Raw genomic sequence first — 24,550 nt, forward strand, 5'->3', positions numbered from 1 at the left:
ACAGGTTGAGAACCATCGGTTTATATAATTTATATAGGCTATATCATTACAATGTAATGAATACTGCACTAGAATTTAAATATACAATTTTATTGTCTGGTTGTTCTTTCTACCTTTTGTGTGTGTCCCTTTCCTTTTGGAATCCTCCCGTGTCACCATCTCTCTTTTAATACGTCATTTAAAGATTTATGTATTTATGTAGAAATGAGTCCCCATGTGGTCTAGGCTCGCCTTGAACTTGCAGTATAGGTAAGGATGACCTTGAACTTCTCATCCTCCTGCTTCTACCTCCCCAGTGCTGAAAGCTTCAACTGTCAGCACAGCAACCTGAAGAGGAGAAGGAAATTCTAATTATTCATAGTTTTGCTTGTTGTGGTCTTTCCTCCTGATGCTCCAAGAGTCCTCTTCCCTCATTTTTCTTTCAATTTTAGAGACCTTGGGCAGCAATTCTAGGAGAGGTCTGATGGTGACGAGTCCTTTTAATTTTCCTACAACTGCGAGCAGCTTGCTTTCCTTTCTCAGCACTTGAAAGATGGCTTTGATGAATTCAGGTTTGGGGATCAACAATTTTTTTTCTCCTAATACACTTGAAACCTACGTGCGATTTCATAGGATTTATGGTGAGCCACTATCATTCGGGTGTCCCTCCCCTTCAGCATGGAATCATTTTATCCTCTTGCCACCCCAAGGAGTTGTTTTGGGTTTTAGTTTTATTTGAGTAGTGAACCTGGGTGAGAATGTCTTTAGGTTTAATTTGGGGTTGGGGTGGGGGTAGGGTTGGGGTGGGGCATTTACATAGCTTTATTTCTTTTGCCAAATTCAGGTAGTTTTCTATCGCTTAGGAAAACTATTGCAGTAAAATATATAAGTTATATACATTTTTAAATATGCTTAAAAAACTTTACCACATTAGCTGGCTAGTTTTATGCCAACTTGATACAAGTTAGAGTCATCTGGGAAGAGGGAACCTCAGCTGGGAAAATGCCCTCACCAGACTGCCCCATAGGCAAGGCCGTGGGGGCATTTTCTTGACTGATGGTTGATGTGGGAGGGCCACTGTAGGTTGGGTAGGTGATCCTGGATTGTATAAGAAAGCAAACTGAGCAATCCAGGAAGAGCAAGTCAGGTAGCAGCACTCCTCCGTGGCTTCTGCTCCAGTTCCTGCCTCCAGGTTCCTGCTCTAAATTCCTGCCCTGGCTTCCCCCAGTGATGGACTTATAAACTGTAAGATGAGATATAAACCTTTCTCTTTCCAAGGTGCTTTTGGTTATAGCAGCTGTCACAGCAATAGAAACCCTAACTAAGACACCATGCTGGCCGTCGTTAGATGTGCTGCCTAGTGGTAAAGGCACATTTACACGATCGAGCAACCATGCCTGCCACCCACATGCTGAACATCTGCACCAAGCCATGCCAGGAAGATGTACCTGCTGCATATCAAGCACTCACCCTTTGCATTGCCCTCAGCCTGGTAACACACTCTGCCTTCTGCCTTCTGCAGCTATTCTAGGTGCCTCACATATGCAGAATTTACAGTGCATGCCTGTTGTATGTAGTTAGTGTAATGCCTTCAAAGCTCATCAGGATAGAGCACGTTTGAGAGCTTCACTCACTCTAGGGCTGAATGTTATACTCTTGTGTGTCTATAGCTGCATGCTGCTCCATGGATAGATTGCCTTTTGATGCATAATGATTATAATTGTGAGGAAATCCATTTGTCGACCACTTGGTCTTTAATTACCCAGGCTTTTGTTGTCATTGTCAAGAAATCATTGCTAAACTCAATGTCTTGATGCTTTCCTTTTTTGTTTTAATATGTTTATAGTTTTAGCTATTTTGTTTAGGATTTGGATCCATTTGAGTTACTTTCTGTCTATGGTTAGGGGACTCTCACCTCAGCCTTTGCATGTGGACATCAGTTTCTCTGACACCATTTGTTGAAGTGATGTCCTTTCCTTACTGAGGGATGCTGCTGAAGTTACTTTTCCATATGTGTGAGGGTCTACTGCATTTTTTTTTATTGTGTAGACTCTGGTCTATATATCCATCTTTATACCAGTAACACACTGTTTTGATTACTATAGCTCTGTAGTAAGTTAGAAATCAGGAATTGGACTTTTCTACCTTAGTTCTTTTTAAAGATTCATTTTGGCTATTTTGTTGGGGAGGGAGGTGTCTCTTGAGTTTCCATGTGAATTTTAAGATTGATTTTTTTTCTTCTTTTTAAATTTTTTTTTATTAATTTATTCTTGTTACATCTCAATGGTTATCCCATCCCTTGTATCCTCCCATTCTTCCCTCCCTCCCATTTTCCCCTTATTCCCCTCCCCTATGACTGTTCCTGAGGGGGATTTCCTCCCCCTGTATATGCTCATAGGGTATCAAGACTCTTCTTGGTAACCTGCTATCCTTCCTCTGAGTGCCACCAGGGCTCCCCCTCAAGGGGACATGGTCAAATATGAGGCACCAGAATTCGTGTGAAAGCCATACCCCACTCTCCACTCAACTGTGGAGAATGTTCTGTCCATTGGCTAGAGATCTGGGTAGGAGTTTAAAGTTTACCGCCTGTATTGTCCTTGGCTGGTGCCTTAGTTTGAGTGGGACCCCTGTGCCCAAATCTGCCTATCATAATGTTCTACTTGTAGGTTTCTAGGACCCTCAGGATCCTTCTACTTTGCTATTCTCCCATGCTTCTCTCATCTAGAGTCCCAATAGGATGTCCTCCCCTCTGTCCCAGTTTCCTGGTAAGTGAAGGCTTTCGTGGGACATGCCCCTTGGGCTAGTATGCAGATATAAGTGAGTATATACCATTTGAGTCTTTCTGCTTCTGGGTTAACTCACTCATTATGATCATTTCTAGCTCAATCCATTTGCCCACATTTCGGGAATTCCTTGTTTTTAATAGCTGAGTAGTATTCCATAGTGTATATGTACCACAGTTTCTTTATCCATTCTTCTACTGAGGGACACTTAGGCTGTTTCCATGTTCTGACTATTATGAATAAGGCTGCTATGAACATGGTTGAGCAAGGATTGATTTTTATATTTTGAAAAAAATAGATAATTGGCTTTTCATGGGCATGTACCTATCACTCTGAGCAATGCTGAAATCTTCAGTTTTCTGATCCACCAGCATGAGGTCTCACTTTTTATACTTTAATATCTTTCCCTCATCACATTGGCTAACTTCTAAGTATTTTATGGCATTACAAAAGAAAACATTCAATGTTTTTTGTTTGTGTATAGAACTTTAAATGACTTATAAATGTTGATTTTAGGTTGTACTAATTTGCTAATTAACTTAATAGTTATAATGTGATGGTTGTATGTTTTCAACATATAATGTTTTGTTGTGTTTACTTTTTCTTTTCTAGTTTGGATGCCTCTATTAATGTTTCCAGTGCTTTCTGAATTTACCCCACTTCTCTTCTCTTTCTGGGGGTAATATCACAAGGCTGACGTGACTAGTTACCAGTCCCCAGGTCCCTGAGGCTTTCTTATGCTTTCTTCCCTGCATGTTTGCTTTTAGAATGGGTAGATGCTATCTCTCTGCCCTTTACTTTGCAGTCACCCTGTTCCCACTGTCTGCTGCTGAGTTTCCCCTCCACTCTACTTTGCTTCCTGAATTTATCAGCTCCTACATTTCTGTCTGTTCCTTTGCAGCCTCCCTCTCTCCATCAAGACTTTCCAAGTTTCTCATTTGTTTTGATGGTGTTTGTAATTGCTCACTGAAGCGTCTTTACAGAGGCTGCTGTTAAAATTGCTGTCTAATGATTCTACTGCACTGCTAGGTCAAAGCTGGCATCCACTGATCGCTTTCAAAGATTAGGCCTGGCTCTTTTCAACGTTAGATGGGCATTTTGAAACTCTAAAATTTATGCAAACTTTGTTATACCTTGCTGTCCCTGACATCACTCTAGCTGAGAGTGGAAGGGTGATGCCTTGTTAGTGCTAGCCAGCAGCGTAGGTCCAGGTTTACCATCCGGCTCCTTGCTACTTCTGGGCTTAGATTCTTTAAAGGGAACATTTATGTTTATTTTCTTTACGACGGTTTTAATCACCATGCTTGCATTTCATCCATCATTTTCTTTCTTTACCTCCTCTTCTTTTAAATTTTAAATTTAAAAAATGGGGGAGGGAGGCTGCATACGTGTGCGCATGTGCGCGCGTGCACGCACGCACGCGCGCGCGCACACACACACACACACACACACACACACACACACACACACACACCTGGAGTTACAAGGAGTTGTAAGCCTCCTAAAGTGGGCATTGGGAAATAAACTCAGGTCCTCTGGGAGAGCAGCGGGCACTTTTAAACACTGAGCCATCTCTCTAGCCTTATCTCCTCCCTTTCTTGTTGTTTAAAAGCACACGCTTGGTGATGTTACTATTCCCTACTAGAATTCAGTAGGTGACAGTCAAAAGTATCAGAGCCAGGGGTCTTGATTGGCATCAGGGGCGCTCACGACACATGACGTCCCTATGTTTCTTGTCCTCTTTTCTTCCCTCCCACTGACCCACGTGACAAGTTGTGACACCGCATGTGCGGAGGGGCCACACATGGCTAAAGAGTCTTAGGAAGGCTGGAGGGCTCCTGTTCACCTTTCCCTGGGGAGGCGGGGGCTCCGATCAGATTCCTACACACAAACACGGTCACAGAGAGAGCAGGGTGCAGACCGAAGCGGAGACCAGCGTGCTTGTGCTGGGATCTGCCTGGGTGCATGAGTGGAATGAGTGACTTCTGGGACCTGAAACCTGTACTTCCTGTTTAGGAGCAGGAAAAGCCAAAGAGACCCTTAAAGTAGAGAAGAAGAAACAGTGAGCCTGGATCTTGGTTGTAAAAAGCTTATCCAGGGAAAGGAAGGCTGACTTCTGCTAACAAAGCAGCATGGGCAAAGGAGCCAGGCTGGATCCAGGCTGGGGAGTCTGAAGCAAACATGGGAAAGAGAGACTTCCCAGCCCTCGATAGAAAAGGAGTCAAATGAGTAACAAAGTCCTTCAAGAGACACATGGGAAGAACGGGAAGGGGATTACAGAGTGGAGGAAGCAGAGGAAGTTCTGTGCAGGGACTGCAGGGCCGCTGTGCGCCAATCCCAAGAAGAGAACTTCAGCTGAGAAATGAGACCGAAGCAAATCACAGCAGAGCTGGCTGAGCAGGCTCCTCCTGCAGGACGCTGGGTCCTAACTGAATCAGTGACAGCGCATCCCTGTTCTTGTTTTGAGAGCTGCCGGGCGGTGGTGGTGCACGCCTTTAATCCCAGCACTCGGGAGGCAGAGGCAGGCCGATCGCTGTGAGTTTGAGGCCAGCCTGGTCTACAAACTGAGTCCAGGACAGCCAAGGCTACACAGAGAAACCCTGTCTCAAAAAACAAAACAAAACAAACAAACAAACAAACAAAAAAGATGCTCTCATTTCTGCCTCATGCTTGGCCTTTGAAAACGGCAATGGAGCTGTCTCATTTCATTATTCCCAGGGCATCCATCAAGACAGAGTATCTGTTATAAAGGGTAAAGCATGGCCTCCTTCCTGCTTTCCAGGTTGCCTGAGTGGTGAGGAAACCCAAGAGAAAAGCTTTCTGCTGGAAGACCCCGGCCTGCACCCGCACTCACAGGTCACAGGTGTTCCCACAGGGCTGTGTGGGTTTGGGCCAACTGCTGGGAAATGCTCAGTCCTGAGAAGGTCTGCTGCAGGCACAACTCATAGACCAGGCCCTGCGTGAATGTGTTTGGTGGGATGGCAGATGTATGTGTGGCTTGAGACTGATGAGTGCCTGCCGGGCTCCAGCCCCTTCCAGCCCCGCGTGAGGACGGGCCTGAAGTTGGGTGGATGCAAGAGGAGCGAGTGGATCAGGCACAGGGATCGGGTGAGTTTTGCAGCCTGCCTACCTGATAGGCAGAGTGTTTCTTTATTTAGACAGACCTCAGAAGTGGGCAGGGAGAGATGCATGTTGTTTCAAAACACAGATCGTATCATTTTTGTCCATGACACATGTTTTAATTTCCTTTTGGTCCTAAGTTCAGTCAGCATTGATAAACTGTGACAAAGCAGAATTATCTTTTACAATAATTTTCCCTCATCAACCTCACAACGCAGCTTTTAACAATCTTGTAGTTTCGAGGGCACATTTTGCTAAAGCATGGCAGTTTCAAGGACACTAGACACAGAGAAAATCTCCAAGCCAGCCTGGGCATACTGTCGTGTCCCAAACACTGTATTATCAACCTTTAATAATCAGTGATAATTGTCATTAGGCCCAAAAAAATATCTTCAGACCAAAGCTGTTGCTGCAGTTATTATTCAGTTTCTGCCACAATACAATGTTTATATTTTATGTATTTGTAGAATGTATTTATATGTCTAATCTTGGTATTCTTTCGTTCCTCAATCATATGACACCATAGTGGCCCTGTATGTGCTCAGTTTTTCTAGGAAAAGGGAGGCCTTAATACTTTTTCCTATCATTCATCCACACCATTCTTTGTCTATCAGTACTAGGAAGAGGTTTTTAATTTGATCTGATGCCAATTTCTCTATCCCACTGAATCTTGTTTGCTTTTTTTCTTCTTATTTACCTTTTAAAGTTTACTTTGGTTTAACTGTATTGCTCCTTAGTAAGTGCAGGCGCAAATATGCCAAGAGTATCTTTGAGTCAGAGCCCCATAAGGAGGTCTTTGTTTTTTAAAAAAAAAAATTTATTAATTTATTCAGATTACAACTCAATTGTTATCCCATCACTTGTATCCTCTTGTTCCTTCCTCCCTCCCACTTTCAACCTATTCCTCTCCTCTAGGTCTATGACCGAGGGGGACTTCTTCCCCAACTATATGGTCTTAGGCTATCAAGTCTCATGTTGGTAGCCTGCTTATTCTTTCTTTGAGTGCCATCAGGCCTCCCCACCAAAGGGAGGTGGTCAAATATGGAGCACCAGAGTTCATGTCAAAGTCAGTCCCTGCTCTCCACCTAACTGTGGAGAATGTCCTGTCCATTAGGTAGATCAGAGTAGGGGTTCAATGTTTACTACTTGTATTGTCCTTGGTTAGTGCAATAGTTTGAGCAGAGGCCCCCCCCCCCCCCCGGGCCCCGATCCACCCATCAAGATGTTCTTGTAGGTTTCTAGGACCCTCTGGGTTCTTCTATTTCTCCATCTTCTATGCTTCTCTTACCTAGAGTCTCAGTAGGATGTCCTCACATCTATCCCAATCTCCTGGTAAGTGAAGACTTTTGTGAGACATGCCTTTTGGGCTAGTGCCCAACTATAAGTGAGTATATACCATGTGAGTCTTTCTGCTTTTGGGTTAACTCACTCAGTATGATCATTTCTAGTTCCATCCATTTGTCTACAAATTTAGGGATTTCCTTGTTTTTAATAGCTGAGTAGCTGAGTAGTATTCCATAGTGTAAATATAGCACAGTTTCTTTATCTATTCTTCAACTGAGGGGCATTTAGGCTGTGTCCAGGTTCTGGCTATTATGAATAAGGCTGCTATGAATATAGTTGGACATATGTTCTTGTTGTGTGGTGGAGCATTTTCTGGGTATATTCCAAGGGGTGGAATAGCTGGGTCTTGAGGAAGCCCTAATCCCAGTTTTCTGAGAAAGTGCCAGATAGATTTCCAAAGTGGTTGTACTAGTTTGCATTTCCACCAGCAATGAAGGAGTATTCCTCTTTCTCCACATCCTTGCCAGTATGTGGTGTCACTTGAATCTTAGATCTTAGCCATTCTGATAGGTGTAAGATGGAATCTCAGAGTCATTTTGATTTGCATTTCTCTGATGACTACAGACGTTGAGCATTTCTTTAAGTGTTACTCAGTCATTCAATATTCCTCTGTTGAGAATTCTCTGTTTAGTTCTGAGGCCCATTTCTCAATTAGGTTATTTGGTTTGGTGGTGTTTAATTTCTTGAGTTCTTTATATATTTTGGATATTAGACCTTTGTCAGATGTAGGGTTGGTGAAGATCTTTTTCCAGTCTGTAGGCTGTCACTTTGCTCTGTTGACAGTGTCTCTTGCCTTACAGAAGCTTCTTAGCCTCATGAGGCCCCATTTGTTAATTGTTGACCTTAAGGCCTGGGCTGTTGGTGTTCTGTTCAAGAAGTTGCTCCTGTGCCAGTGTGTTCCAGGCTCTTCCCCACTTTTGATTTAGTGTCTCTGGTTTTATGTTGAGGTCTTTAATCCACTTGGACTTAAGTTTTGTGAATGGTGACAAATATGGGTCTAATTGCATTTTTCTACATGTAAGCATCCAGTTAGACCTGCACCATTTGCTGAAGATGCTATCCTTTTTCCATGGAATAGATTTGGCTTTTTTGTCAAAAATCAAGTAACTATATGTGTGTGGATTTATTTCTGGGTCTTCAATTCGATTCCATTGATCCACCAGCTATGCCAGTACCATGCTGTTTTAATTACTATTGTTCTATAGTACAGCTTGAGATTGGGTATGGAGATTTCTCCTGAGGATCTTTTATTGTATAGGATTGTTTTAGCTATTCCGGATTTTTTGTTTTTTCATAGGAAGTTGAGAATTGATCTATCAATATCTTTAAAAAATTGTGTAGGTATTTTGATAGGGATTACATTGAATCTGTAAATTACTTTTGGTAAGATGGCCATTTTTACTATGTTAATTCTCCCGATCCACGCACAAGGGAGATCCTTCCATCTTCTCATGTCCAATCTCTTTCTTCAGAGATTTAAAGGTTTTCTTTTTTCAAACAAGTCCTTCACTTGCTCGGTTAGAGTTACTCCTAGATATTTTGTATTGCTTGTGGCTATCATGAAGGGTGTAGATTTCCTAATTTCTTCTTCTGCATGTTTGTCATTTGTATATAGGAAGGCTACTGAGTTTTTGAGTTAATTTATCAGCTGTAGGAGTTCTCTGGTGGAATTTTGGGGGTCACTTATGAACACTATCATATCATCAGAAAATAGGGATAATTTGACTTCCTCCTTTCCCATTTGGATCCCCTTGAGCTCCTTTTGATGTCTTATTGCTCTGGCTAGAACTTCAAGAACTATATTGAAGAGATATAGAGAAAGTGGGCAGCCTTGTCTGGTCCCTGTTTTAGAGGAATTTCCTTGAGTCTCTCTCCATTTAATTTGATGTTGGCTATTGGCTTGCTGTATATAGCCTTTATTATGTTTCAGTATATGCCTTGTATTCCCGATCTCTCCAAAACTTTAAACATGAATAGGTGTTGGATTTTGTCAAATGCTTTTTCTGCATCTAAGGATGTGGTTTTTTTCTTTCAGTTTGTTTGTGGTGAATTACATTGATGGATTTCCATACATTAAACCATCCCTGCATGCCTGGAATGCAGCCTACCTGGTCATGGTGAATGATATCTTTGATATGTTCTTGTAATCGTTTTGTGAGTATTTTATTGAGTATTTTCGTGTCAATGTTCATAAGAGAAATTGGTCTGAAATTCTCTTTTTTTGTTGGATCTTTGCGGGGTTTAGGTATCAACATGACTGTGGCTTCATAGAATGAATTTGGTAATGTTCCATCCATTTCTATCTTTTGGAGTAGATTGAAGAATATTGGCCTCTGCTGAGAAGTCAGGTGTAATTCTGATAGGTTTGCCATTGAATGCTACTTTGCCTTTTTCTCTTGATGCTTTTAATATTTTTCTTTGTTCTGTATATTTTGTGTTCTTATTATTATGTGTCAGGAAGATTTTTTTCTGGTCTATTCTATTGTAGGCCCATTGTATGTTTATATGCATCTCCTTCTTTAAATTGGGGAAATTTTCTTCTATGATTTTGTTGAAGATATTTTCTGGGCCTTAGAGTCAGGTATCTTCTTTTTCCTCAATGCCTATTATTCTCAGGTTTCACCTTTTCATTGTGTCCTTGATTTCTTGGATATTTTGCGTCAGGAAATGTTCAGATTTAGCATTTTCTTTGATGGTTGCTTTGAGTTCTACAATTGTATCTTCTAGTCCCAAGTTTGTTCCTCCAATTTCTTGGATTCTGTTAGAGAAGCTCACTTCTGTGTTGCTTACTTTCTTCTCTAAGGTCTCTCATTCCTGTTTTTCTTCTGTCTGTGCTTTTATCACTGTTTCCATTTTCTTCAGGTCTTGAACTGTTTTATTGATTTCCTTTATCTGGTTGTTTGTAGTTTCCTGATTTTTTTCCAGTGCCTCTCTATAGGCCTCTTTTATGTCTTCCACCTGTTTGGCTGCATCTTCCTCCATTTGATTATGGATTTTATTCATTTCCTCTATTATTATCTTCATTACTAAGGATTTGAGGTCATTTTCTTGTATTTCAACTGTGTTTGAATTCTCAGGGTTGCTTTCTTTGCGATAGCTGGGATCTGAGGATGCCGGGTTGTTTTGGATTTTGTTGTTTGCATTCTTAGGCTGTCCTTTAGTCATCTTGCTATCTTTGATGTTGGGTAGTAGCTTCTGGTGTCCTTCACTGGTTATTGAGAGTGGGTAGTTAGTGAGTGACTTTAGGTCATGTGCCCTTGCCTGTGGGGATCAAAGAGTTCTTCTCTGGGACAGGCAGGAGACTTTGCTTTACACCTTAAGCTCCTGACTGGGTCAGCAGAGGTAGGCTTCTGCCCGATGCTTCTGAAGGGGTTCAGATCAGCTGTGTTGAGGGCCACTGTTTAATTTTCTGTCCTGACCCCTTGGAGCAGTCTAGCCTTCCTGAAGCCTGTAGGAGACTCCACTGGGCCATGGGGACTGTGGCTTTATCTGCCCAATTGTCCAGGCTGGGACCGCTGTGGTCCACAGACAGGTTACTGCCTGGATCAGTCTAGATAAGATTGCGTACCTTTGGCGGCTCAGTCCCACTGAGCTGTGGCCACAATCTAGGGCCACATGGGGTCCATGTGTTAGATTAGATACAGTGCGTGATAGGCGCTGCCCTCTTAAGTGCTTCTCTTTAAAAGAAGTTCTTTGAAATCTTTGTTTGAGTCACAACCTCCAAGACATAAAAAAGACCTTCAAGTAGGCCAAATAAGGACATCTCCCTAAAAGCGGGACATTCCTGGGGACGCTTAGAAGCAATACTCCTGGGAGAAGGCGTAAATGATACATAAGAAAAATTTCCAGCAATCCAATATCTGAAGTTGTACAAATAATAAAGGCCCCCCCGAGCATGTGGAGATCAACACCAAAAAGTGGGAGACTGCACCACAGCGATTGTATCACTCGACTCAGCTTTGCTGGAGCTTTATGACTTTCGCTATTACCATTAGATACGGCCGTGCCAGGCAAGCACACTCTCAACGCTGCCTCAACCAAATCTGTAAATTCTATAGAAGAGTTATTATCCTCACACAGAAAATAAAATCATAATCAGAGAGACCACGTGTCTTGCTTCAAGTTACAAAACTACATGGTCAGACTAGAGTCTGAGCCTGTGACTCTAATGCTGGCACCCTTGATGCCCACCATGTACCCAGGGAACATATTTGCTCCTGGATTACTCATGAGAACATAGCAAAGGCGTGGGCATTTGTCTGAAGTCAAAGGTGTTTGCAAGAATCCTGGGACTTGTCTAGAGACAAACAGGTGTCTTGGTGAGAGAGACCATGTTTTAAACTGAGATTCATGGCAGACAATTCTATGCCACTCCCAGAACATCCTTCATTTGGCCTTATTCGGCATTCACACTTGGGTTTGTTTCTGGTGCCAGGGAATTCTTGCCAAATTGCCAACAGAAGTGTATGGCAAACTCATGAGAAGGGAGCAGGGACGACAGAAGGTAGACTGAGAGCAAGAGGTGTCCTGGGCAATGGGAGGGTCTTCAGAAGGTTCTAGCCTTGGCCTGCATTCTCCACAAGAGCCCCGGCACCCATAAGGTCACACAGAGTCATCTCTGTGCACTAGCTCAGGGTTGTCTCTGCAGCTGAGAGTGTTGACACCCCCAGCTGTAGCAATACAACGAAGACAAGACTTCAGCCCCCCCTGCCCCAGTGAAGAATGGAAGGAAGCCAAACATGCTCTCACATCTCCCCCACCTTGTCTCTAAACCTGCATCAGGAGTTTAGCTAGGCTTGAAGGCATTTCTAAATGCTGTGTTTCCATAAGGCATTTTCTACTTAAATGGGGCAGTTGAGAGAAGGGAGGAGCCTTGCGTTCCAACGTGGACTTAAAACCCTTTTCACCTATCTGTTTCCTCCATTAAACTGTAAGGATGATACTGGGTCTTACTTAGGGTAGCAGCAGCACTTAACCAACAACTCATGTCCTTAAATTAAGCAGAATATACCAGAACTGGCTGTGCCTCAGAGAGATGGGCTTTTGTACATCTACAACTTAGTGCTTCACTTTCCAAACAGGAGCGGAAACACCTTTCCTGCCTTGTGGCTGTCATCCGCCATGAGGACCAAATATAAACAAGTATGTATGAGCTCCACATAAACAGAAAGGCTAACCCAATCACGAATGAAATACCTACACGCATGGCAACCCTGGGCTGGGTACCTGATATACTTGGGAAATTTTTGACACATTGCTGTTTTCTATTGAGACCCTCACTCAGCAGATCATGGTAGCTGTCTTATGTCTAGATGGACTGGCTGGGTGACATGCACTTGACCAGATAAGGGAAGTGACGTTTTCCCTGAGACAGCAGGATGTTGTCTTTCCATTCATCTGGGGAAGATGCCAAAGGAAGAAGGAAAGGAAAGATGGGCACCTCCAGGGAAGCTTCAGTGTTGTACTTGTTGGTTAACACCTGGTGTCAGTTAAAGATCAGAAGCAGACAATGTAGCTGGCACAAGTTGCCATTAATAACCCTGAAGGCATTTATTACTTTTCTTGTGTAAAAATGTCACGATGTGGGCCCGGTCCCTCTGGACACTCCCTGGGAAGCCCTTCTGCAGTGTTCGATCCTTCTACAACAGCTCTTCTGAGACATGAGTATTGGGGCCCAGAAGGCCCCGTGTATCAAGGGCTCCCCAAGAAATCCTACAGTGCAGGTCTCATATGATCCACCAATGCGGGGCCAGATAAGCACATGACTGCCACGGAAGAGAGGAATGTCTGAAATGTGGGAAGGCCAGGCCAGGAGCGCCCTGGGCTGCTCTAGGCAGGGACTCCTTAAGAGGGTGAAAGTAAGTGTCCCTTTCACAACGTGTCCAGTACTAACCCAGGTCCTCCATTCAATTTCCCCACACTTACTGCTAAGGTCTTATCGGCTTTTCTCACTCCGTCCCCTCCCCTTTCTCCAACAGCAAATATATTTTTGATCCTCAGTATTTTGCCTGATGCTGAGCTGGTGACAAGGATGAGAACAACGATTTCTAGGCTGCTGGGCTTGGGAAGGGGGTCCCCCCTACAGAGCCCATAAAGAATGGTATGAACCAAGACAACAGAGACACTAGAGCTCAGCCCTGGAGGGCCAGTAGAGCCCCGCCAGGCCCAGCAGGCTAGGAAGTACACATAAGGCAGAGGAAATAGCTTTATAAAGACCTGAGCGTTAGTCAGTCAGTGCTGACAAGGGGAAGCAGCCTCCTGTCCTGGTGGTAGGAAGAGGAGAATACAGGCTGATGGTGGCCAGGTCTTGCCTATCACAGGAAGAAACCAACTGTGTTCAGAGGGTGTAGAGAAGGATGATTTGTGGGACAGGGCACATGTGCAATGGTGTTCGAGGGACCACACCAGGTTGTAAGAGGGACTGTTAAAAATTTATCATGGTTAGGAGCCTGGGGAGATAGCTTAGTAGGGTAAGTGTTTGTTGTGAGGACCTGAGTTTGAACCCTAGGACCCATGTTAGAAGATGGGCGTTGAGGAGCAGACTTGTGATTTCCAGTGCTGGGGAACACAGTGCTGGGAAGAGAGGCAAGTCCCTGACTCCCACTGGGGAGGCCCCAAATAAGGTGTCTGGCTCTTGAGAAATGACACCAAGTTGACTTCTGGCCTCCATAGGCATGTAAACATACATGCACACGCAAAATACACTAGCAAGCTGATTCTACACTGGCAGTGTAAAATGAACTACATTTGAGTACATTTATACTACAGAGGCTGGCAAGTGTTACAAATGTTTTTAGAGATGGCTGTTAAACATTTACGAGCACACTTGGATGCATGTGTATGCTCACAAACTAAAAGCAGACTTTAACAGTCGTCAAGTAGAGGACTAGCAACAGCCAGAGAAAGAAAGGTACACCAGGCACAACCCAAGTCTTGGCACACTTACCAGCCTCAGATTCTTCATGGCTTGGGGAAACATGCCTTGGTGGAGCTGTAGCTTGCCAACTTTCATCACTTGCACACCTCTAACGGGATGGCTTCCAGGGAAAAAAATCCTGGAAGAGACCAAAAGGCAAACAGCGTCAGTGGCTCTCACCTTTGCAGTCAGTATTTCATCAGAGACTGGAAACGGGGGGGTGGGGGGTGGGGGTGGGGATTTCTGGCTGTGAACGGTAATGAGTTCCTGAAGGGAAATTAGTCTGTGATCTAGAAGCCAATACCAAGGAGATAATGTATTGCCTTTCTTCAGATCCCAGAATACCTTCTACATTCGGGGTGGGGTTGTGGTAAAGGGAAATCCACCTGCACCTCTGCATTTACATCCAGAGGATGCTGCATGGCAGTTTAGAATATGAATCTGACCCTGGTCCTCTTCCATGAGGCCCCAACACTAGCCCGGCTCCATCAACGTGTATTTGCGGGATAAATGAAGGAGATCAGCTACACAGGGATATTTAACCGTGGTCTGCATGGGCTCACAGCTCAAGCGCGGAGGGCACAGAGCTAGCACTATCTAAGAGATGGCTCCAAAGATGGCCACATGACCATCCAGGCATATAGATGCCTTCCTTCTCTGGAGGAGCAGCATTGGGGGTGGAACTGGATGCTTTCAATATGTATTTGCTGACTAAATGGATAAGCATTTCTCTGATTCCAAACAGATACTGCCACATGTCCTCTGCAAAGCCCTTTGGTGGCATTGTGGTTGTACAGCCTACCACACCTGTGTGTGATGATGTTTCCTACCACTGGCTAAGGTACCCAGTCCGTAGCGTGTTCTCACGGCATCCAACATGTAAAAGGAACTCAACTTATACATTGTCTTAGTTTCTTTTCCTGTTTCTGTAATAAAATACCCTGGCGAAAGTGACTTGAAGGAGAAACGGTTTATTTGGCTGACAGTTTCAGGCTACAGGCTATCATGGCAGCAAATTCACAGTGGCAGGAGCTTGAGACAACAGGCAACATGACGTCAATCCACAGTCAACACAAGACAATTCCCTGCCATAGACTGTCTCAGAGGCTAACCTGTAGACAACTCCACACAAGTGTGCCCAGAGGCGTATCCCCTACATGTCAAGTTGGCAATCAATACTATCACAGGCATAGAGCACAGCACAGGGCGGTGTGGTGGGAGATCAAAGAAGGGGGGCTCGGGGCTGAGTCATTTCATACTGGATCCTCCATACAATGGGGTCTCTTCCGCCTCCAACAGCCTCTAGGACAGTGGTTCTCAACCTTCCTAATGCTGCTACCCTTTAACACAGTTCCTCATGTGGTGGTGACCCCCAACCGTAATATTTTCATTGCTACTTCATAACTGCGATTTGGCTACTGTTATGAATTGTAGTGGAAATATTTTGGAGAAGTAGAGGTTTGCCAATGGGATCGTGACCCACAGGTTGAGAACTGCTGCTCTAAGCAAACACTGAGCTTCTGATGTGTATGCAGGATTCTGTCCAGGCCCGAGGGGAAATACCACACTGGACAGACATGAGTGTTTCCTTCAAGACCCAATGATCCCGCCAGACACAGACAAGCATTCATACAAGAGTTAAAATAACATTACAGGAAGGAGCATGATTTAGTGCCCGGATCCTGCGAGCCATATATTCAGCTCCCCATTTGTTGACAGAGTGGGGAGAGGAAATGATACAGTGGCTGGGTGGATTGGAGAAGGACACACCGGGTAAGCCGGCTCCTAAGAACCTGGAATGACTGGAGGGGTGGAAGAAAGATGGACATTAAGTTAGACAACCAGGGACTCCAACAGGACATCCTCCCGGTGAGGAGTCAGGAGGCATCTGTTGTCATGGCCCACGGCCACCGAGACAGTCCAGGAGCTAGCCCTGTGTGGCTCTGCTTCAAGTGAGAGTCCACTGAATGCACATTCAAGCTCTCCTGTGGAACAGAGATCTTTTGCACTGCATTCCCTTGATTCAGCTCCTCTCTGTAAAATACAATATAGAAACCTATCCATTCATGCTCTCAAGAAGGTAAGGGCCGCAGAAGGCGGACCATGCCTCTTTAAAGACCTGGGAAGGGAGGAGAATGAGAACAAAGCAGACACCTGGGTCCCTGATCGCCTTCGTCTCTGGTGTATGCTACGAGGTCAGCCACTTCACTGCTTGTCCCTTCCAGAATGAGCATCATTATGGAGTTGTATAAGAACGATTTCGAGCTCCTCAGACAAAAGGCTTAAGTGCAGGAGGCCATTATCAGAAGGTAATTGCCCCGGACACGTTCCCTGAAAAGCACACCTGGATTTGGGATTTGATTTTATTGCTCTGAATATGGTATAGTTAAATTTAAAGGCCAAAAAGTAATTTTATACTAATAATCTCTCCTGCTAAGTGGGTGTCTGTCATGTCAGTGAGTAGAGGGAAAGAAAATCTTCGGTTCTGTGATGGCAGAGAAAGTGGTGCATAATTACGTCGTGACAGGTACCTGCCTCGGTCACCGGAAGATTAAAAACTGAGTAGAGTTTCTTAAAAGAGGGTGAACGGGAGGCTGCTGTCGGGAGTGGGGGACGCCCACACAAATTTGGCGAGCCAGCTCTCAGTAAGGCGCTGCTGGGGACTTTAGTCCTGGAGGCCTCCCAGCTGATTGAGAGTCATGCTTACTGGCTGGAGTAGCCTCCCAGGAGCTCTGGGAGAGGCTAACTCCTGCTGGGTGGCCCACTTGGGGGGTGGGCTCCCCATCAACCCCCTGCAAAGAGAGGTGATGAGAGGGCAGAAGGTCTGCTGCTGGTGTTCACCTACAAGGCTATCGGGTGTCAGTCAAGGCTGCACAGAGAGCCTGAAGGTGTGCTGGGGTGGATTAGGAATTGAGGGGTAAAAGTGATGGGAAGGCTCAGCTGGGAGATGCTGGGCTCTAGGTCCAGGATACTCAGACCTCTGCACAAGTCTACAGTGTATTCTTACCCTCAGTGGAGACAGAGCCAGGTGGAAGAAAGCAGGATTAAGTCATAACATGGAGAGGAGCACGTGCCCTTCCCCCCTCCCAACATGGCAGCTAGGACCACAGTGACTTGGGGGAACAGTGAGAGTGAGCTGGTTTAGACTGAGGAAAGGATGAGGTGCCAGGCTCAGCCTGTGGGACACGGGAAGGGGCAGGCTACTCTCCCAATGGTAGGGAAGGCTGCACACAGATGTGGAGGGGAGCTGCCCCGCAGCCAGGCTCCCCACTGCACACACACCTTCCAGGTCCCAAGCCTTCCTATCAGGTGACACTCTACTGGGGGGAAGGAAAACACACTACCAGATAGGAAACACAGAGAACTGGAAAAGAGGCCCTAGTGTCAAAGACAGTAGCCACTGTCTTATATGTTGAAGAAGAAGGAGAAGAAGGAGAAGAAGGAGGAGGAGGAGAAAAAGAAGGATTTGAGACAAACAAGGTCATAGAGTTGCTTCAACAGGATCTGGGGACCTGCTGGGACACAGGCGTCATAGGTGACTCTACCCCCAAGACTCAGAAACACCTGGACAAAAACACACACGTGGGAATTGTGTAACACTACAACCAGCTGGTGGGGCATTCTATTCATCTGGGCATTACACATTTTCTTTTCATAGGAACAAGGCAAGCTATCCCTTGCCCCAGAAGGCTGGCCCTAGAATGCAGAAACTGCCCGAGTGCGGTTGGGCCAAATATATACCAGTTTTAGTTCCAACTGTAGGCAAACAAGCTACGGCTGCTCTCACGTTTCAGCAGAGGCCGGGGAACAGGAAACTGGAACACGTGAGAAGTGCAAGGACCCAGAGAAGAGAAGCCCCGTGCAGGAGGACCTTTGCTGCCACGCCCAGCTTCCTCCGTGTGACACAGTGACGCCCATCCTGCTTCAGCGGTGGCAGACCTTTGGCATTTACAGGGCAGGAAGATGCATTTATCACTCCGGTCTGTTTGTAAAGCCTGAACACAGAGCATTCGCTGGTCCTAAAATGAGAGCTTGACCTGCCTGTCGGATCTGCATCTCTGAATGAATATATAAATCTAGTTGTACGGATTTTAGCTGAGAAATGCGGAATGGTGAGGGAGCTTGAAAAATCAGTTTGCAAGGCCTGAAAAATCTGGTCCGGGGGGAAAACGTCTCACTAGCCGAAGCTGCTAGATGAGAGGACGGTGGGGAATCTTCCAGGGGTGGGGTGAGGTTGTTGCAAGCTGAACCCACCGATCAGTCTCTGGCATGGGGCAACCAGACACTGAGTGCTGTCTGATGGGACAAGGTTGAAATTATTTTGCATTACCTATACAGGCCTCCTTGCCAAACCAAACAAACAGAATCTAATGGCGCCCATAAAATTAAATTCCACTTTATGGCCAGCACAAGTGATGGAGGAGTGTGTGGAAGCAGCTGGCGGAGCCCAGGGCGTGGGACTCCGCAGAATCTCGACGCGGGGTCCTTCACAGGTCATGGCAAGAAAAGAAAGAGATGACAGGGACAAGAGTTGAGATTTAGAAAGACTTAAGGGATGTAACAGGCCATGGAACGCACAGGCCCCAATGTACCCTGGCTCAAATAGAGCCATGGTGAAAAGGCCTGCCTCAGGAGATCCGGACATGAAGTGTTCACCTGTTTTGTATTAAATGATGTAATGTCTCAGATGTGATTTAAATATCTTCAGCAGAATCCGTCTTCCCAGCAATGGCGGATTAGCTTGCTTCAGACCAAGTCTTGCTACGAATAAGACAAAATGGTCAAAGCATTTTAAAAACCTTGCTTGAAGGTTAAGCCAGACCATGGAAGCAGCAGGGTCCCAAACACTCACAATTTTGGAAAAGTCTAGAAGGCTAGGGAGGCGAGCCTTATGTGCGGAGCAGTGCCGCTTTTTCTTGGGATGCTTCTAAAGAGAAAGCCAGGACTAGGAAGACCAACTGGATAAGCTATGGCTCAGACAGTCTCGTGGAAAAGTATGTGTGGCAACTTACACTGAGGATTCAAAATGGAGGGAGCCCGTGAGTAAACACCACGCCTTCATCAGTGACACTGGAAGGACTACAACTTAGGACTGGGTTGGTAGACCAGACACAGACCACCGCCCTCCCCCCCCCCCCCCGCCCAAGACGAATGACATAATTCACAACTTCCCTGGATGGAGGTGATGTGTCTTTGCCTTCATTGCTAGTGGCAAAATCAGAGTTCTGTGAAGGGCGGCAGCAGCGGCAGCAGCAGCAGCTGGCCTCATTACCTCTGTACAGTGATGCTCTGCATTTGGCAACACTGTAACTAGGTGGATAAGAAGGTAACTGTCAGAAGACCAGAAGAAAGGCACCAGAAGTGAAACTGAACCTTTGTACTCAAAATATATTTACGTTCTGAGAGAAACTTTTAAAAGAACTATAGTAAGCCAGGTGTGGTAGCACTCAGGACGCAGAGGCAGGGGGAATCTCTGTGAGTGTGAGGCCAGTCTGGTCTACAGAGTGAGTTTGAGGACAGCAAGGTTGCATAGAGAGATTCCTATTGTTATCCATAGGAATAAGAATAAGAAAATAAGTATCTTTGAAAATTTAAATAACAAGAAAGGATATTAGCAAAGATCAGAATTACCTAAACATTGGCAATAGGAACTCTAGAGGTGCTAGCTCAATACTTCAAGCTAAGATCAACCGTGGCTCTGGATCAGAACATTGGCATGCCGGACAAATGAATGTATTTATCATAATTCACAGGAGGGAAATGCATGTTAGCTGGACTCTCAAAGGAGAGAAGGAAAAACAAAGTCAGAGAGTCAAGCAGAGCTTTGTAGAGACAGTTCCCCCATGGAAGGATTGGAAAGGTCAGGAATAGGATGGTGGTCACCACCGACGCCAGGTGGTGGATAGGAACGCTCATCTTACTACTGTAATTCTGCCAGGGTTAGACAACTGAAGATTGTTCAATTCTAAATCAAAACAAAACAAACAAAACAGAAAAAGAAAATGCCCCAGGTCCTGGGTTTCCCTTTTCTACCTTTCGAGAGAGTGGAGCCTTCTCTTGCTAGGGCCTCCATAGGTTCATTGGCATAGGTTCACTACCCACAGGCTGAAGACAACCTTGGGTTGAATGTGTGGATCCGGGTTTCCTTGGCTACGGCCTTTGGAGAAGGGGTCATGTACTGTGATGAAGTACAGCATATATTCTACGAGCTTTTAGACGATACCCACACATAAGGAATGTCTAATTATTCTGTAAGTATAAAAATGTGTCAAAAGCAGTTATTAAAACTCTACCTTTGCAGCCAGGTGTGTATCCCAGCACTGGGGAGGCAGAGGTAGGCAGATCTGGTCTACAAAGCGAGTCCAGGACAGCCAAGGCTACACAGAGAAACCCTGTCTTGCAAAACCACACCCAACCAAACAAAAAACCCTCTACCTTTACAAAGAAGGAAGGACGGAAGGAAGAGACTCCGTCACTCCTCAAGTCTCTAAGGCAGCTGGAGTGTCACTACATTCTGAGCCTCAGATAGAAATGATACCTCCCATGAGAGGGTACAGTGTTCCCGGACTCTGTTCCAGACACCGGCCTCCAGCTACAACAGCAGAAACAGCAGCTTGCACTCGACACTGAGAGACTCAGATGGCTGGGAGGAATCAGCATGGAGCATCATGGGTAACTGGGGCAAGACTGTCTGAGAAGCCACAGATTTCTTCCTCTGCTCCCCAGGCTCTGTTTAATTTAAAGCAGCTGTTGTATGGAGCTTATTTATGTCTTTGTGACAGAGAAGCTTTGATTTGTAACAAATAACTTTTTTTGTTGTTTCTTTCCCTTCTCCTCCACCCCCTCCTTCTGACCCTCTCTAATAGGAAACAAAGCCAGAGAGGAAAGACAGACCACACTGTGCAATGGCCTCACTTAACCCACACTCTTAGTCCAGAAAGCTGCTGATCCCCAAGTGGGTAGACCATCATCAGTGTCCCTTCCACCCCCAGCTCCGACGGTGGTGGGAGGATCAGCAGTGATCCTGTTCTCAAACCCTCAACTCACACTGTGTCTATGTCCACACTACCAGGCCGCTGGGAAGGTCAGATGCATCTCTGCTGCCTCTGTGCACTTTATTTAGTATGAGAAGAACATTCTCAGAGCCGCGCACACTGTAACTGGACCTGACAACATCACAATGGAGTCTTTCTTGGGTTTCTTTTACTCCGTAAAATTAGTAAGCAGGACCGTTTTCTGTACACAAAATAAGACATCTCACATTTCACTTCCCTCACGCATTTCCAAGTAGGCCTTTTGCCCCCCCCAAGAAGGGGGCTTTCTTTTATCTCACAATTCTGATGATTAGGAGCCATTTGTGTATTGTTGAGATGAATCTCCAATTAGATATTAATAATCCGAAAAAATCCAGGCTCTGGAGCAGAGGCTGGGTTGGGACCAGTCAATCAGAAGGAAGAGGACAGAGGTCTGGACTAGAGCAGCTCGGCACCATGTCACATCACCCTTGCCCAGGTGGGAAAAAGTGACAGAACAGCCCTGGGGCTGCATACACCAACATTCAGACACACAATCTCTTGCATTCTTAGGGCTGATAAACATGTGGTAATTAGTTTACAAGACTAATCACTTGACATTGTTGCAGAATTAATAAAAAAGATCATTGCGGAAGAGGGGGCAGAAAGACTGCAGGCATCAGGGGGAGGAGCCACAGGACCACTGCACACATATGCTCAGTGACTGTAACTTCACACTCCCTCCAGACCAGAGCAAAAGCAAACCAGCCAAAATCCTCACATGGAAGGGGGAAGGGCTCACGAAGCCGCACCCCATGCCCAGGAGCTTCTGACAGCTACTGGAGCAAGAGTCAGTTCCCCTCAGGGATGCTGTCCTGGAGAGCCTACCCCTGCTCCAGCAGCCAGTCCTACAGCTGTGCCCACAGTGGCCTCAATGGGTTTAAAAGCTGAGCTCCGGAAGTTGGGAGGGGACCGGGGTGGAGTGGATGAGCGAGAAATTGGACGGGAGAAGTGGAGAGATGGATTTGATCAAAACACATTATGCGCATGTATAAGATGCTCAGACAAAACAGAGAAATTTCAAAAGAGAAAACAAAACAAACAAATAAAAATAAACAAATCCCAAAAGGTCTGGGTTTTGATATTTCTTTATAGAAATGAGGTGAGAACTGAGAGCGCATTGCTTCCATCTATAACTTTCAGGTTGTTTCTGTATTTTGTGCATTGTAGAACCACCCTGAATGCATTCCCTATCTCACCAAATGATATGTTTAACTCTTCTTACCAAAGGGTGGATTTTGGTAGTGGTTTCCTCTCCCCTCTACCAAACCTGCTCCTCCCCCACTTCAACCCCCCCCATCCACTAACATGATGCAAAACAGGAAAACTGTTCCAGAAACAGATTCCCTGGCAGACAGGATGGCATTCCACTCCATGTTAATAGGTTTCTTTTTAATATTCCTAACAGTCACAGGATTGTCCTTTGCCTGTTTTTTTTTTTTTTTTTTTTTTTTTTTTGTTTTTTTTTTTTTGCCTGCTTCATACCTTGCAGCACCATTTTAAGGTGTGACTATGTGAGGATGTTTCTAAGTGTTTTTTAAAAGGCCAAGCATTGTATAACAAATTATACAATGACTTTAAATTAATTATTAAGTCCTGGAGGAACCATGGGAATGAGATTTTTATCAGGACCGCTTTGTTAGTTCCCTATACGTTAGTTTTCCTTACTATACAGGCAACGGAGACAGCTGAACAGTTGGTGTGATCAGTGAAGCCCTAGGGATATGGACACCAACGTGGCTTTGCCACTGTGACATCACTTTCTATGGAAGAGCTTGTGAGCGGAGTTTGAACATTTATTTTCTAGGATTTTAAACATATTCATTTGAACCTGCTCAAATCTGGTAAACTTTGCATTCTGTTTCAAGTATGATAGCAGGCTAGAGCCCATTCTTAGTCTTTCTTGGGAAATGGTGCAAAATGTTAAAGTCTGAGGCTGGGTGCGGTGGCGCACGCCTTTAATCCCAGCACTCGGGAGACAGAGGCAGGCGGATGACTCTGAGTTTGAAGCCAGCCTGGTCTACAAAGTGAGTCTAGGACAGCCAAGGCTACACAGAGAAACCCTGTCTCAAAAAAAAAAAAAAAAAAAGTATGTTAAAAATGCAGTAAGCACCATGAGATAGTATTAGCTAGAAGGTCCTCTAAGAAACAAGTAGGATGGCACAACACTTTTGGGGTTGGCAGGACGGAAGAGCAGGGTTGGTGTCTACCAAGCCCAATGGGCTGTAACAGGAAATCAACACTGGACAGGAATTGATAGCTGCACTATAACACGGACAGCCCTCTGCAGTGTTATGCTGAGTGAAAGAAAGCAGTCAAATGAGAAAGTGCATCATGTGCTGGCTGCTTCATATTAACTACCCAAGAAAATGCCTCCTTAAGACAGGGATTAGGTAAACCTATAGGGTACATTCTTAATTAGTGATGATGAGGGAGGGTCTAGCCCATTGTGGGTGATACTTTCCCTGGGCTGGCGGTCCTGGTTCCTATAAGGAAGACGCTGAGCAAGCCACTCCTCTGTGGCCTCTGCATCAGCTCCTTCCTCCAGGTTCCTGTCCTGACTTCTTCCTTTGATGATGGTCAGTGATGTGGAAGCATAGCCAAGCAAGCCTTTCCTCCTCTTGTTGTTTTTGTCATGGTAACAGTAGCCCTAAGTAAGACACACTGTGTGATACATTACAGGAAGTTCCTACAAGAAGCTAAACCACAGAGCTAGTGCGCAACTACGCAGTTGCCTAGAGTTGGACCAGGGAGCAGGTGCTGAACGCAACAAAGAAAATAGGTAAGACAGGTTTAAGGTGTACAGTGCAATGACTCAGTACATGTACACAATGCAATAATGAGGCCTGGTGGCACTCGAGGAAGGGGAAGCATGCTATCCGGATGAGACCTGATAGGCTGTGACCATATGGTGGGGGAGGAGGTCCCCTTCTGTCACAGGCCTAGGGGAGGGGAATAGGGTGAAAGAGGGAGGGGGAAACGGGAAGATACAAGGGAGGGGATAACAACCAGGATGTAATCTGAATAAAATATTTTTAAAAATTCAAAAGAAAAAGAAAGGAAATAACAATTGTTTATCTTACAATAGTTAGCATCTATATGTACCTTCAAAATCTTCTGGCTGTCTTTAAAAAAATTATAAATGTTATGGACCATATTTAGTCTAGCTGAAGTCTAGTACTTCAGAAAGCAAGAACTAATTACTCCTTTCTTATTGTGTATTGATACTCATCTTCCTCACTTAAATCTCCTCCCTCCTTTCCACTCTTTAATGAGCAGCATTCTGCCATCCTCTCCTATGGGATGGATTTACTAGGGCTGCAATCTGATCCAGG

General features: G+C 45.1%; 1 protein-coding gene across 2 annotated transcripts in view; it reads right to left on the minus strand.

The window, feature by feature from the left end:
• Window positions 1–24,550, minus strand: part of Smyd3 (SET and MYND domain containing 3) — a 549,174-nt gene that overhangs the window by 6,554 nt on the left and 518,070 nt on the right. For both annotated transcript variants that reach the window (XM_051147983.1, XM_051147984.1), the window contains one exon: window positions 14,173–14,281. In XM_051147983.1, coding sequence (XP_051003940.1) covers window positions 14,173–14,281 — 109 coding nt within the window. The remainder of the gene's footprint in view (window positions 1–14,172; window positions 14,282–24,550) is intronic.

Source organism: Acomys russatus, chromosome 6 (genome assembly GCF_903995435.1).
Source record: "Acomys russatus chromosome 6, mAcoRus1.1, whole genome shotgun sequence".
Classification (NCBI taxonomy): domain Eukaryota; kingdom Metazoa; phylum Chordata; class Mammalia; order Rodentia; family Muridae; genus Acomys; species Acomys russatus.